Source organism: Seriola dumerili, unplaced genomic scaffold (assembly GCF_002260705.1).
Source record: "Seriola dumerili isolate Sdu_G_001 unplaced genomic scaffold, Sdu_1.0 BDQW01000226.1, whole genome shotgun sequence".
NCBI lineage: Eukaryota > Metazoa > Chordata > Actinopteri > Carangiformes > Carangidae > Seriola > Seriola dumerili.
In genome coordinates, this window is record NW_019174481.1 from 426,847 (window position 1) to 442,772 (window position 15,926).

The following is a 15,926-nucleotide window of genomic DNA, read 5'->3' on the forward strand; positions in this document are numbered from 1 at the left end:
TTTCAGATTTATTTTGGAGTGAAGGTGTCAAGATGGGAGAAACAGGGTGGAACGGGCTGTTGGTGCTCGTGTGCGTCTCTTTGCTGAGCCTGTCTGCTGTCACACAAGGAAAGACGGTGAAATATCAGACATTTGAGGAAGACGCACCAGGGACAGTGATTGGAAACTTGGCCAAGGACATCTCCTCCACTCCCTCTTCCTCGGGAGGCTCCAGGACCAATTTCAGGATGATGAAACAGTTCAACTCCTCTTTCATCCGTCTGAGGGAGAGCGACGGGCAGCTGAGCATAGGGGAGAGGATAGACAGAGAGCGCGTCTGCAAACACACCCTGCACTGCCTCATCGCTTTCGACGTGGTCAGCTTCTCCAAAGAGCAGTTTAAACTCATCCACGTCGAGGTGGAGGTCAAGGACATCAACGACAACTCCCCCGAGTTTCCCCGGAAAGAGTCGAGTCTGGAGATCTCCGAAAACACAGCGGTGGGCACGCGGATCCCGCTGGACTTTGCCGTGGACGAGGATGTTGGGGTGAACTACATCCAAAGCTACCAGATCTCCGTCAACAGCCACTTTTCAATCGACGTGCTCAGCAGGGCCGACGGGGTTAAATATGCGGAGCTGGTGCTCATGAAAGAGCTGGACCGGGAGACGCAGGGTTCTTACGCGCTGGAGCTCGTGGCTATGGACGGCGGCAACCCGTCCCGCACCGGAACAACGCGCATAAACGTCAAGGTGAAAGACTACAACGACAACAGCCCGGTGTTTGACAGGAACAGCTTCTCCGTGGACCTGCCCGAGGACGCACCGGTGGGCTCGCTCCTGCTGGACCTGAACGCTGAAGACCCTGACGAGGGGCTGAACGGTGAGGTGGTGTACGGGTTCGGTAACCAGGTGCCCCCAGAAATACGACAACTCTTCAGAGTGGACAGGAAGACCGGACGGCTCACCCTGGAGAGCCCGATTGACTTTGAAAGTAAGAACACGTACGAGTTTGACGTCCAGGCCACCGACCTGGGTCCGAACCCGAGCCCGGCCATCTGCAAAATAGTGGTGCAGGTGCAGGATGTTAACGACAACGCACCGGAGATCTCCATCACCCCCATGACGTCCATCACGGCGGGGATAGCGTACATCACAGAGGCGGCGGCCAGAGAGAGCTTCGTGGCTCTGGTCAGCACCTCGGACAGAGACTCGGGCGCTAACGGACAGGTGCACTGCACCCTGTACGGACACGACCACTTCAGACTGCAGCAGGCGTACGAGGACAGCTTCATGATTGTGAGTACCAGCCCGTTAGACCGGGAGAAGATCCCCGAGTATAACCTCACGGTGGTGGCGGAGGACTTGGGCTCCCCCCCCTTCAGGACCATCACTCAGTACACCATCAGGCTGACGGATGAGAACGACAACGCGCCGGTGTTCAGTAAACCGGTGTACGAGGTGTCAGTGGTGGAGAACAACGCACCTGGGGCATACATCACCACGGTGGTGGCGCGGGACATGGACATGGGGTCAAACGGGAAGGTCAGCTACAAACTGGCGGACACCTACTTCATGGGCTCTCCCATCTCCACCTTCGTGTCTCTGGACCCGGCCAGCGGTTCGCTTTACGCGCTCCGCAGCTTCAACTATGAGGTGATGAAACAGCTGGAGCTCCGCATCTCGGCGAGTGACGGCGGCTCCCCGCCCCTGTCCGGCAGCGCCAATGTCTATGTGAGGATAGTGGACCAGAACGATAACGCCCCGGTCATCACTCAGCCGGCCCTCAACAACGGCTCCGCTGAGGTGCTCCTGCCCCGGGACGCACCGACAGGCTACGTCATTACCCGCGTGGAGGCGCGGGATGCGGATGAGGGCGTGAACTCGGACCTGTCCTACGGGCTGGCCACCGGTGAGCCCTCCGTGTTCTCCGTGAACAAAGCCACCGGGGAGATCTACCTGAACCAGGTGCTCAGCCACGACGTGGACGAGACTCTCAGCGTGACCGTGACGGTGAGTGACAACGGGAGGCCCGCGCTCACCTCCACCGCCACGCTCCACTTCCTCATCATCGCGGGCTCCCCGCCGAGCGACAGGACAGTGTACCAGTCAAGCGGCGGGGACGAGGTGCACGCGCAGTGGGACCTGTCGGTGGTGATTATTGTTGTCCTCGCGGGGAGCTGCACGCTCCTGCTGCTCGCAATCATCCTCATCGCCACCACCTGCAACCGGCGCAAGCAGGACAAAGGCGGAGAAGACAGCGACTCTTACGGGGAGAAGGGCACGCTGGAGCGGGGCAGGAGCCACGTGGTGGACAACCCGCTGCTGCCTCTCCATGGATCCGGGGGAGGAGCGGGCTTTGACGGACACTCCTACAGCAGCCAGCCCGGTGGGTTCACCTCGGCTCACCCCGGGGGCAGTGACATGTGCTCGGCCTCAGAGGACGGCAGCGAGGTGCCCTGCGTGTATGACTCAGACAGCAACAGCAAGACCCGAGGGAATAAACACGAGGTGAGACGCACCTTTGGGACACTGAGCTTTGTAGGGGAGGGGAGGGGAGGGGAAGTGTGGGGTGGCTCACAACAATCAACACTGTGCAATGTGTTCATGCAGCCGACATTAACCTCTGTTTGTTTCTCCTCTCTCCTCCTGCAGGGCTACTCCACTCTGCCCGGCTATGGGAACGGGAAGGAGGCTGTGAGGCCCATCACCATCTGGAAGGGGAACTCTTACACCACCATCTCTGCCAGGGACCCGGCCTTCAGCGGCAAAGACAGTGGCAAGGGGGACAGTGACTTCAATGACAGTGACAGTGACGTCAGTGGAGACACTGGCCTGAAGAAAGACGGGGCAGTGGTTCCTCCCATGGGCGGCCAAAATGGTAAAGACAAAACAACAGGCACATTTGAATGTTTATAAAGCTGTGTCAGTTTGGGGGGAGACTTCGGCTCAGACTCTAACGTCACTGTCTTTTCTCTCTCTCTTTTAGGTCTGTGGGCTTGCACCAGTGAGTGTAAGGTCCTGGGTCACTCAGACCGCTGCTGGAGCCCCTCGGCAGTAAGAGCCAACGCAGCTCCCTCTCCAGCCCCCACCCTCTCCTCCTTCAACAGCCTCTCCAAGACGGCCTCCCTGCCCCGGGACCCCCACCGCAGGGACAACTACTACCAGGCCCACATCCCCAAGACGGTGGGGCTGCAGAGCGTGTACGAGAAGGTGCTGCACAGAGAGTACGACTACGTCCTGGTCACCCCACCCAGGCCTGTGAGGGTGCAGGAGATTAGCGATATAACCATCCCTGTTTACACCCCCACCCCGACACACTGCCCCAACAACGACATCTAAAACAGACAATTGCACACACACACACGCACACACACATCCACACTTAAGCTCACTCTCAAAGAAATGTATAGTGTGTTCAGATTTTTAATTTATGACTCATCATTGACAAGGAGAATAATGTAACTATTCGTTGCCATGGAGAGTGTGCACATATAAGTTTATATCCTAATATTTGTGTGTTTTTGTTTTATTGTAAAAGCCACATTTAAAGTCCTTTCAATCACAAGTTCTGTTGGACATGAAGTGTATCATATGCAAGTTTTGTACATACAGAGATTTTATTTTTTATAAAAGTAATAATTAAACAAAGATATGTAGATATGAAATGTAATTATTGATCTTTAAGCATGCTGACTATTTAAAATGGCCCCAGAAACTGTTCAGTTTGAGGGCAGGTGACCAACGGTGTATCAAGTTGATAACGATGTATGAAATTATTTGAATGCAATAATAAGTAATTGTACAGATTTTTTTATCATCACAATATGAGAGAAAATAAACTTTGAAATACTGTTCTGAGCACGTGACTGGAGTGTTGGTTTGCAGGCTGAGGTGAGAGGGATGTTTGTGTGAGCAGCCAGTCAGTCAGACCAGTCAGTACAGTGAAAGCCAACAGGCGTCGCTGTTATTGCAGTAGTGAGCCTCTGTCCTTGCAGTCCACTGAAGAAGGTCAGTTTAGTTTTTCTTTTTCTTTTTTTCTATCTTTTGTGAATGTGATTTCGCTGGTGAGACGCCAGAGCAGACGCCGAGGGTTTCTAGCAAATCACTCACGCACAACAACAAGAGCGAAAACCTTCACAGTTATTCTTTTCATCTTCTTCATGGGCTTAATAGATGTATTTTACTGCCTATAAGACCTGCATGTTAATACAAGAATTAAAGATACGCGCAGGTTTCCATAAATCACATGAATCATTTCCACCTGACGTGTCTCCTCCACGGGGACAGGAGAGAGACAGAGAGAGGGGGAGAGAGAGAGAGAGAGAGAGACTAAAGGCGCCTTTACTGTTAGTAACATAAAAAGCTTACATACATAAGAGGAGGTCTAACTAAGGATGTGAAATAGTCACACGAACAGCTGATTTCTGTTGAAGAACATAAAGTCCTTGTGAATAAACCTTCCTGCTCCTTCCTGTCCGGATGCTTTTTGTCTATCTGCCAAATGCGCACGGTGCGCCCCTTACGTAATCCCCCCATTACCATGGATCCAGGGCATTTTAATAATAGTTGTGAACTCAGATAGAAGATATAGGGAAGTATGAGACCGAGGTCTGTCGCCTTTTGCACCCTGTCGTGTAAATATAGCCTACAGTCTCCAGCGTGGAGGAAACATGCGACATTCCGCCAGAGTCACCTCTGACCCGCGACAGTCTGTGGAGAGAGGGAGAGGGAGGAGAGGGAGGAGGGGGAGGGAGGTGTGCGAAGGTGATTCGAGGAGACAGCCTCACCCTTCCTTCATCATTTCCTTAATTGCTGAGTAGATCTTAGTCTGCCCACAGAGGTTGTCATAAAGCTTAATGATATGAGATTCTAAGGATCATAGCAGGAATCAAACTCATGTAAGTTACATGAGCAGCCTATGTGATCTTCAAAGAGAAAAGATGATGAATGCTTTTCCCGAAAGAAAGCAGAGCTAACTTTTGGCTTAAATTAGTGGTTGTTCATAATGTGGTGATCACCAGCTGGAGGGCAAGTCTCACCTGCTCCGTTTAAAGTCACAGAAACTCGCATCGGTGCACAGTTGTTAAAAACACGACCTGTATGAGCGAGCACGAGTGACCATCCTCCTCCTCTCCTCCTCTCCTCTCCTCCTCCCCAGAGAGAGAGAGAGGGAGAGGGAGAGAGAGAGAGAGAGAGAGAGAGAGAGAGAGGGAGAGAGAGAGAGCAGCTAGTGGAGTGGGGTTTCCTCAGGTGTTTGGCTCCAGTCATGGCCGGGAGCTCAGAGAAAGTACCGATCGCCGCGGCGGGACCAGAGGACCTGCAGCAGTTTATGCCTCCGGTGAGTGTTAATAGAGACCGGTGCAGCTTAACGCCTCATAAAGCTACGGTTTGTGTGTGTGTGAGTGTGTGTGTGTGTCTGTGGAAAGGGGGGGCCAGGGCTAAAACATCCAAGACTGTGTCTGTTTCTTGACCTTTCAAACAACCAACAACCCTCTCTGTAACTTCTGCCTCTGTTCAGCGGGCTCACATCACACAATAAGGTTATCAGGGTTGGTTTTCCAGTGTATGGCCATGTTGTCATGTTGGAGTGTGTTTGTTTTACCTTATAGGCCTACTCCTCCGTGGCGGTCAAGCCCGCCGCCACCGGCCGCCTCCTGAAGGCCGGGATCGCGGTGCTCATCGCCGGGGCCCTGCTGCTTCTGCTGGGGGCAGTTGGTGCTTTCTACTTCTGGAACAACAATGAAAAACACGTAAGAATAAGATCTTTTCTTTTGATGTTATCCCTTACATCTAACTTCATGTTGGTACGTTTGTGCTTATAGCTTAAGGGACTGTACAAAAATTATTTGTGTTTTGTTTTTTTTTGCCTCTGGGGGGCGAGGGCGGGGGAAGTGGAGGGGTGGGGGGCTTTCTTGGAAATCAGCCAAAGCTCCTTTTAGCTTTTCTTCTTCTACTTGTTTATTTTATCATCCCTTTGCATAGTTAACCGAAAAGTTACATAAATAGTTAAATCAACATCACTGACTTGCACCATGGACCAGGGTTCATTGAGGTGCACGTCGCCACATGCAGAGGAAACTGTTCCACATTAGAAGTTCCAATAAGATATAAAGTTTTAAATCAAGGCACATGATTTAAACCAGTTGTACAAATGAAACGCTGTTGTATTAGTTTCGAAGAAAAACTGGTAAAAACCCGCTTGACTTTTTACAGTGGAACACGCCATTCAGCCCCTGTCACCACCCCAGAAAGTTTTACACAGCCCCTTAAGGCTTTCAATCGAAAATCAAATCAAAGTCGGTCTGATCTGCTAGATAATTCCCTCTTTTCTCAAAGCAGTTTTCTCTTCTTTCAAAACTTTTCTGAAATAAGTGGAACTACCGTAGAAGAAAACAGCTCTCATACTCAGACCCTATCAGAAATTATGTCACTTGATTGAAGAAATTGTTGAAACAAGCTCTTTTGAATTGGAAACATGTGAAATGATGTCGTCCAGTGGTGGATTTTTTTAACTTGTTTGAATTAAAGTGACTCAATAGACTGAAGCAGTTCACTTCAAGATGGATTTTTTTTTTTGCAGTGTAGGCAAACAGTAAAATGTAAATGAAACACTCCATTTTCATGGTAGGTAAATCTTGGTGAATGGAGTCCTTGTGTGTATGTGGTGTGTGTTGGAGGACCGTGGCGGGGTGGAGAGGGGTGGAGAGGGGTGGAGGTGATTGGGGGGTGGGGGGGCTCTCTGGTCCGGCTGATGCTCCAGGGGCAAGAGGTGTAAGAGATGAGAGGGAAAATGTGGCTTTCTGGTTGTTGTTTTTTTTCCAATATGAAGTTTGAAAATGCCATTAAGACACGATGAAGAGTGTGTGCAGAGGGGTCATCGTCACCCAGAGGTGCAAGGATTGTATTCTTCTAAACAAGCTTGAATGAATGTGTGTGTCTGAAAGAGAAAATGGAGAAAAGAGAGGTTGTACCGTGTGAGGAGAAGTCATGGGGTAAGATTGGAGAAGGAAGGAGAGGGAGGGAGAAAGGGAGAGGGCTGGGGGGGGGTGGGGTGACTCTCAGGACTCTCATACCTTACATGCCAGTCTGAAACCTTGTGTGTGTTTTGTGTGTGTGTGTGTGTGTGTGTGTGTGCACAGGTCTACAATGTCCACTACAGCATGAGCATCAATGGCAAAGTGGAGGAGGGTTCAATGGAGATCGACACGACCAATAACATGGAGAGATTCAGCACGGGCAGCGGGGCGGACGAGGCCGTGGAGGTCCACGACTTTGAGATTGTGAGTTGAACTGAAAATAAATAAATAAATAAATGAATATCAGGAGGGTCAGAAAAGCAGACTCACCGACAGAGTGAGCGGCTCTCTCCGAGCAGCCTGGACAGGAAGTTGATCAGACCCTTGTGGGGAGATTGGCTCACTGCAGCAGAGGACACATTAAAAACAAGTGGACATGTTATCATCCCCCTCTGGGCCAATCAGTGTCAAGATGCAGTGTCCCTGCAATTTTCATTAAATTCGGACTGGTGGGTTTTGACCTTTAATTAAAGCGCCCAATCAGGCCAATCAGGCTAGTGAAGCAGCAGTTCTGGCCTTTTAACAATTAAAATTTTGACCTTTAATCATATTGTCCCCGTGAGTGTAATTTTTTAAATCTTGAATACATGGCTAAAATTACAACCCCCACCCCCCCCCCCACCCCTCACCCCACCCCTCACCCCACGTTCAGTCAGACAGCTGTTAGCTGTGACGTTGCATGTGATGTGCAGATTGCAGAGGACAACACATCACCCAGAGAAGTTTGGAGTAATGAATTCCAGCTGTTTGTTTGACCTCTGCAGGGGATCACAGGGATTCGTTTTTCAGGAGGAGAGAAGTGCTACATCAAGACCCAGGTGAAGGCTCGTCTGCCTGACGTGGAGGCTCTCAACAAGGACTCCATGACATTCGATCTGGTGGGTTGGTCCGGTCCGTCTTTCTGTCCTGAGGAAGTGTGTTTTCTCCATGTGTGATCACCAATGGCCGGTTTCCACTGCAGGAACCTGAGAACCTTTTTACCATTAGGATGTTTTGGCATCTAATTAATTTGCTCTACTGTTGTAGTCGTCCTGATTGTGATGTGACGACACATCTGCGTGACCAGTCATTGTCGCCAGAGGGTGAAAGTACCAGGATTCAACATTCCCTCGTGAAACGTTCCCATATTTAAGTCCAGGAACTTGGTCCCAAAGCGGCTGGAGAACAGGAACCAGCGACAGTTCATTTCTGTTGTTGCGTTCCTGCAGTGGAAAAAGGTTTACAGGTGTCAGGTGTCAACATTTCATCCAGGGCCATCATCAGGTTCATGACCAAAACTAATGATCTTCTCTAATGATATCCAACTAATGATATTCTGTAGCCTCCTTTGTGTTTAGTGCTAATTAGCTAGTTGTATGCATGCTAACTGTCTAAACTAAGATGGTGAATATAGTACAAACACCTGCTAAACATCAGCATGTTAGCCTACTGGCAGTAACCTTTAGCTCGACTCGCTGCTGTGGCTAAGCAGGTATTTGCGTCTTTGATTAATTAGGTGTGGATTGGACAGTGAACACGTACCTTCAGGAGAGCAGCTGCAGTCACAGTAGATATGATGGATCACTGTAGTGGAAGAAACCCTTTAGTAAAGACTTGCACACACTGACCGGTGGCGTGTAACGAGAACAACTCATCTCCCCTTTATTAATGACTTGTTCACTTTCTAACAAACCATTAAATGGGAAGATACAAACGTTGGTAAGTCATTAATAAGGGGACAGTGTCAAAAAGACAATACAAATTAATGCCAGAGAAGGATGTAAATCAGGGGATGTTTCAAACCTGGCAACCCAAACGTTGTGCTTAAAAACCGCAGATTTATGAGGCAATAAATCTTTAATCAGCCCTCACTAAAGCCAGACGTAATAACTTATAAAATTTTCAGTTTTTTTCTTATTGATACTAAAACTTGTATCACTGCATCGTCTATTCTCTGCTGAGCGTTAAAGCTCCTGAGAGACGATGCTAATGTGTTTCTGTGATGTAGCACGATTCACCCAAACCAGCGATACACCAGGATACCGACACACACACACACACACACACACACACACACACACACACACACACACGGAGGACTACACTGCATATACAGTACCATGTGTGTGTGTGGATTGCTATCACAACTCACAAAAACCACCGCCTGTGATTGTTCAATTGAGGCTGTCTGATAATTAAAATCATTTAGTTCTGCATAAGCCTCACATCCACATAAATCCACATCAACAGAATTGCCCTCACGAACACGTGTGCGCACAAATACCAACACGCGCACACACACACACACNGGAGGGAGAAAGGGAGAGGGCTGGGGGGGGTGGGGTGACTCTCAGGACTCTCATACCTTACATGCCAGTCTGAAACCTTGTGTGTGTTTTGTGTGTGTGTGTGTGTGTGTGTGTGTGTGTGTGTGTGCACAGGTCTACAATGTCCACTACAGCATGAGCATCAATGGCAAAGTGGAGGAGGGTTCAATGGAGATCGACACGACCAATAACATGGAGAGATTCAGCACGGGCAGCGGGGCGGACGAGGCCGTGGAGGTCCACGACTTTGAGATTGTGAGTTGAACTGAAAATAAATAAATAAATAAATGAATATCAGGAGGGTCAGAAAAGCAGACTCACCGACAGAGTGAGCGGCTCTCTCCGAGCAGCCTGGACAGGAAGTTGATCAGACCCTTGTGGGGAGATTGGCTCACTGCAGCAGAGGACACATTAAAAACAAGTGGACATGTTATCATCCCCCTCTGGGCCAATCAGTGTCAAGATGCAGTGTCCCTGCAATTTTCATTAAATTCGGACTGGTGGGTTTTGACCTTTAATTAAAGCGCCCAATCAGGCCAATCAGGCTAGTGAAGCAGCAGTTCTGGCCTTTTAACAATTAAAATTTTGACCTTTAATCATATTGTCCCCGTGAGTGTAATTTTTTAAATCTTGAATACATGGCTAAAATTACAACCCCCACCCCCACCCCCACCCCTCACCCCCCCCCTAACCCCACGTTCAGTCAGACAGCTGTTAGCTGTGACGTTGCATGTGATGTGCAGATTGCAGAGGACAACACATCACCCAGAGAAGTTTGGAGTAATGAATTCCAGCTGTTTGTTTGACCTCTGCAGGGGATCACAGGGATTCGTTTTTCAGGAGGAGAGAAGTGCTACATCAAGACCCAGGTGAAGGCTCGTCTGCCTGACGTGGAGGCTCTCAACAAGGACTCCATGACATTCGATCTGGTGGGTTGGTCCGGTCCGTCTTTCTGTCCTGAGGAAGTGTGTTTTCTCCATGTGTGATCACCAATGGCCGGTTTCCACTGCAGGAACCTGAGAACCTTTTTACCATTAGGATGTTTTGGCATCTAATTAATTTGCTCTACTGTTGTAGTCGTCCTGATTGTGATGTGACGACACATCTGCGTGACCAGTCATTGTCGCCAGAGGGTGAAAGTACCAGGATTCAACATTCCCTCGTGAAACGTTCCCATATTTAAGTCCAGGAACTTGGTCCCAAAGCGGCTGGAGAACAGGAACCAGCGACAGTTCATTTCTGTTGTTGCGTTCCTGCAGTGGAAAAAGGTTTACAGGTGTCAGGTGTCAACATTTCATCCAGGGCCATCATCAGGTTCATGACCAAAACTAATGATCTTCTCTAATGATATCCAACTAATGATATTCTGTAGCCTCCTTTGTGTTTAGTGCTAATTAGCTAGTTGTATGCATGCTAACTGTCTAAACTAAGATGGTGAATATAGTACAAACACCTGCTAAACATCAGCATGTTAGCCTACTGGCAGTAACCTTTAGCTCGACTCGCTGCTGTGGCTAAGCAGGTATTTGCGTCTTTGATTAATTAGGTGTGGATTGGACAGTGAACACGTACCTTCAGGAGAGCAGCTGCAGTCACAGTAGATATGATGGATCACTGTAGTGGAAGAAACCCTTTAGTAAAGACTTGCACACACTGACCGGTGGCGTGTAACGAGAACAACTCATCTCCCCTTTATTAATGACTTGTTCACTTTCTAACAAACCATTAAATGGGAAGATACAAACGTTGGTAAGTCATTAATAAGGGGACAGTGTCAAAAAGACAATACAAATTAATGCCAGAGAAGGATGTAAATCAGGGGATGTTTCAAACCTGGCAACCCAAACGTTGTGCTTAAAAACCGCAGATTTATGAGGCAATAAATCTTTAATCAGCCCTCACTAAAGCCAGACGTAATAACTTATAAAATTTTCAGTTTTTTTCTTATTGATACTAAAACTTGTATCACTGCATCGTCTATTCTCTGCTGAGCGTTAAAGCTCCTGAGAGACGATGCTAATGTGTTTCTGTGATGTAGCACGATTCACCCAAACCAGCGATACACCAGGATACCGACACACACACACACACACACACACACACACACACACACACACACACACGGAGGACTACACTGCATATACAGTACCATGTGTGTGTGTGGATTGCTATCACAACTCACAAAAACCACCGCCTGTGATTGTTCAATTGAGGCTGTCTGATAATTAAAATCATTTAGTTCTGCATAAGCCTCACATCCACATAAATCCACATCAACAGAATTGCCCTCACGAACACGTGTGCGCACAAATACCAACACGCGCACACACACACACACGCACACACAAGCACTCACACACAAGCACACATTTAATTATCACGCCGGGCTGCTCTTATTGCCTCTCTCTGCCTCATAAACGATCATTTATTTCACGTCTGTGCTTTTGTGTGTGTTTGTGCTATTGCCTCTTTTTGCCTCATAAATGATCGTCTGGTTCACGTTTGTGTGTGTGTGTGTGTGTGTGTGTGTGTGTGTGTGTGTGTGTGTGTGTGTGTGTGTGGAGACAGGAAGATGTTGTTATAATGGTTGCTGCAGGCTGGTCATTTGCTATAATTTAGAGTGATGGCAAATATGGGTTAGATAAGCGCGCACACACACACACACACACACACACACACACACACACACACACACTCGTCCCCATCCGGAGAGAGTGGGTCAGATAAACTCTTATCAGTCGAGCAGTGGAGAAGGACCCCCGCTTTTATTTGTCCCTCCAGCAAATCATTTGAGCTGGAAAAAAAAAAAAAAAAAAAAAAACAGCAGCAGCATCATTGAAAGGTTGGAGGAGAACATTCCCTCAACATGTCTGTGGCTAGTGCAGAGCAGCCCTCAGGAACAAACGCCTCTGGGCAAAACCATCCCCGCAGAATTCCCCTTCTACCTGCAGGCTGTGGAAACAGAGTACGTGCTGTGTGTTTACACAGCCGCTCCTCTGGAAACCTCATTAGCTGATCTGCAGGAACCTGTACATTTAGGCCATCCAATCTCCCCCTCCCTTCAGATGCTGATGAGTCCTGACATTGTGTATACAGCTAAATGTTGGCGCAAAGGGAAAATGTATGCTACAGCCTCAAGGACTTCCTTTTTACTGCTTGATTTTATGTTGTTAAGGAGCATTAACAGCACAACATTAATGCAGATTAGATTCGGACAGAATGCAGGGAGTGTGGGATATTTAAAGGGGACGGACAAGACTCATAAACAAGAGTCGCTCAGATGTTTGTTTGGGTATCAGCTCATTGCTTCTCACCTTTTTTCTCTCCCTCTGAAGGAGGACGAGGTGATGCCGGCCAAGTTTGAGGACGACCTGATCTGGGTGGCGGCAGACACGCCGCTCTCGGACTCCGCCTTCCTCAGCAACAAGATCAAGGACTTGTGCGGAGACCTGCCAATCTTTTGGCTCCGTCCCACCTACTCGACCAGTAAGCAACCAGACGGCTCATAGTAGAGTTCAGTTAAACTCTCAAGTTTTAAGTCTGTGTGAGTTTTTGCACAAAACAAAGAAGATGTGGGTCAAACGGTCTCAAGTATTTCCATTTAACACTGCAGTTGTTAAAGCCCCAGAAAGAAAAACAAGCTAAAAAGAAAAGTCCTTTTGAAGTTTCCGAGCCACAGAGTGAACAATTTTTAGCATGCTGGGAGGTCAAAAGTTCTCAAAACACAATTTTATTCTACTTCATCTGAGGACTTCAAAAATGCTGCCAGAGAAACGGCTGTGCAATCAGGAGCTGAGCCACATTAGTGCCACTCCGCTCCTAAATTTGGTCTGCTGTCAGATAGTGAGACTCTGATGTGTGCAGGCGGACAGAGGAAGAGGAGGGCCGCCCCCCGCCAGCGCCGCCAGGCAGCCGCAGCCGGGGAGGAAGAAGAGGAGGACGTGGAGGCCGAGTTCAACCCGGAGAACCCCTATCAGGTGAGTCACACAAACAAACTCGCACTTTTCTTCTTCTGCTGCTGTGTACCGCGTTCACAACTGTCCGGTCACATCTGGGGGATACCTGAGAAGGCTCTGGCCGCCGAGAGTTTCTCACAGCTGTGCAAGCGGCAGCAGATGCCGGGGTCACGGCGCAGGGGCCCGGATTGTCACTGCAAATCTGAGTGTATGCGTGGGTGTGTTTTCCGTGCATGCCTTTTCTGTGCGAGGCTGTCCAAAGCTTTCCTTTCAGCATTGAGGCTGTATGAATAATTCCACAACACCCCCCTCCTCTCCTGTGGCCCCTTTGCCCTGCTGAGCGCACACAGACTCACATACATACACCCTCCATCCTCACCCCTTAAATTGGGCCCCAATTTCCTAATCCCTCTCCCTTCACACTCTAAGCATCCCCCAGCCCCTGTATTACACTGCTGACAACCACGGAGGGGGGTAAACAGCAAGCACTACGCTGAAAAAGAAAATATTTGACAACAAAAACCCACATCTGACAACATCCCCTCCTCCCCAACCCCCGCCTGTCGGAAATCCATTTTTAATTGGTTTGAAATGAGCTTTCTCCGCCGCTAACGACACGAACGCTATCACATGACAGCACAGACACTGTCGTCTGACCTCTGTCCTCCTCTTGTCTCCTCCCAGAGAGGTCTCGAGGGCGAGCAGGGCAACATGAACATCGACCCCATGCTGGACCACCAGGGCGTGTGCTGCGCCGAGTGCCGCCGCAGCTACACCCACTGCCAGAGGATCTGCGAGCCGCTGGGGGGCTACTACCCGTGGCCGTACCACTACAGAGGCTGCAGGGTGGCCTGTAGAGTTATCATGCCCTGCAACTGGTGGGTGGCACGCATCCTGGGTCTCGTGTAGACACCCTTTCCCGCCCCACACACACAAACCCACACACACACACACCTGGGAGACGGTGTCCAGAGGAGGTGGAGTCCAGAGTTGAAGAAACAAGGCAGGGAGGGAGGTACGGGGATCCAGGGGAGGAGGGGAGATGAAGGGGAAAGGTTAGCTTCTCATTTACTTTAGATACCTGTTGGCCTGAGCAGAGCCGTAGAAAACGAACAGCATCAGTAACCGTGTCCATACATTATAAATGCATGGTGCAGAATCTAGGACACGCACACACATGTTAAGGTACGCAGTCGCTGCACACTGCACAGCTTCTCTTATTAAAAAAACATACCTGCTTTCCACTTAGATCCTTCTGAACTACAGCACGACTCGCTGTGAAGAGAACATACAGTAGGTCATGATACAAACATCCCACAGACCTGTTTCCCATCACATGCATTGACACCTGACACCAGGGTTGAATTACATGCATGACACCACACGTTTATCTGTGGGAAAAGCAGGTAAGATTGTATTTATAGAGCCGACCTCTTCTTTCATCCTTTGCTTTTCGATGTAAATAAATGTATAGGGCGCGTAGTATTTCCATAGCAGTCAGCTGGCTTAAATAGCATCTGTTTGTTTTACTTTTCATCACTCTAGTGAGAAATATTTTTGACTCCTGTGTTTTTAACTCCTTCCTTATTTGGTCTTCATGAGTATCTCTCATTAAAACAATGTACTGTACGCTTCCTCTCAGAAACTTTCATCTAAATGTATTTTTATCTGCATTGAAGAAGCTCTCAAAGTGCAATATCACTGAATAAACTTTTTTAAGTAAAGTTTGAAGTCTCTTTTTTTTATGCTTTTGGCCGAATGACTTTATATCCTATTTGTAAATACATATTGCTTATAACAGAGCGTTGGGTTTATTTAGGAACCCCCCCCCCCCCCCCCCTCATTCAGACTCAAAGACACTTTTCAGTTTTGAGAAGTGTCACATCTGGTTCCTGCTGCAAAGGGATGAGCAGAAAGAAGTTTCCAGAGTTCTTTAATGTGAGAGTTGCAGCTCTAGAACTCTTTAATGAGACTAAAGACTCTGTAGCCGTCACGCTCCCAGATCTTACCCACGATGCAAAGCGCTTAGCTCCTTTTGATGTCACAGAGCCGCCTCAGGCGGGGGTAGGGGGTAAGGATGGGGGCGGTGTGTTTGTGTGTGTCAGGGATAGTGGAGGAGTGTGTGTTTGTGTGTGTGAGAGAGTGTTATGAAGCTGAGAGTTCCATCCAGAGCCACAAATGGGCGTTTGATCGTCACGAGAGATGAAACGATGTGTGATGAATTTAACACTTAACTCAGTGTGAGAGGCTTGATGATGCGGTTAAGGAGGCTGATCCATATTAATGCTCTCGCCTTGGCAGGACGCCCCCTCACAGTTACAGCTGCTGCATGTATGTGGTTGGAGAACGGGAGGTGGCTGCTCTCCCGCATCTCCGACTGCAGATCACCACTCCACCTCGGGGCCGCATCCTCACCTGCCTGCCACACAACTGCGGGGCTCTCTGCCTCGATACCAATCGAACCTCGACACGTAAACCACGTCCTCCAGCTGTCAACCGCATCTGAACTGCCTGCACTCATATCACTAATGCCACATTTCATCCCTCGCAGCACATGATCACACAACATGGCTCCCCGTCATAATGTATTGCTGTTTTTGTGTCTGA

At 48.8% G+C, this 15,926-nt stretch overlaps 3 protein-coding genes across 3 annotated transcripts in view; all 3 read left to right on the forward strand.

Moving 5' to 3' along the window:
* pcdh8 (protocadherin 8) overlaps positions 1-3,320 on the forward strand; it is a 37,151-nt gene extending 33,831 nt beyond the window's left edge. The window contains exons 3-5 of the mRNA XM_022755002.1: positions 114-2,489; positions 2,634-2,859; positions 2,968-3,320. Of these exons, the coding sequence (XP_022610723.1) occupies positions 114-2,489; positions 2,634-2,859; positions 2,968-3,320 (2,955 nt within the window). The remainder of the gene's footprint in view (positions 1-113; positions 2,490-2,633; positions 2,860-2,967) is intronic.
* Positions 3,321-5,247: 1,927 nt separating this feature from the next.
* On the forward strand, positions 5,248-14,228 carry cnmd (chondromodulin). The gene is made up of 7 exons (XM_022755216.1): positions 5,248-5,319; positions 5,591-5,731; positions 7,121-7,261; positions 7,822-7,935; positions 12,699-12,849; positions 13,228-13,340; positions 14,004-14,228. Exons 1-7 carry the CDS (start codon positions 5,248-5,250, stop codon positions 14,226-14,228), a joined length of 957 nt encoding a protein of 318 aa, XP_022610937.1.
* On the forward strand, positions 9,497-10,547 carry LOC111229057 (leukocyte cell-derived chemotaxin 1-like). The gene is made up of 2 exons (XM_022755218.1): positions 9,497-9,618; positions 10,179-10,547. Exons 1-2 carry the CDS (start codon positions 9,499-9,501, stop codon positions 10,347-10,349), a joined length of 291 nt encoding a protein of 96 aa, XP_022610939.1. The 5' UTR covers positions 9,497-9,498; the 3' UTR covers positions 10,350-10,547.
* Positions 14,229-15,926: the final 1,698 nt, after the last annotated feature.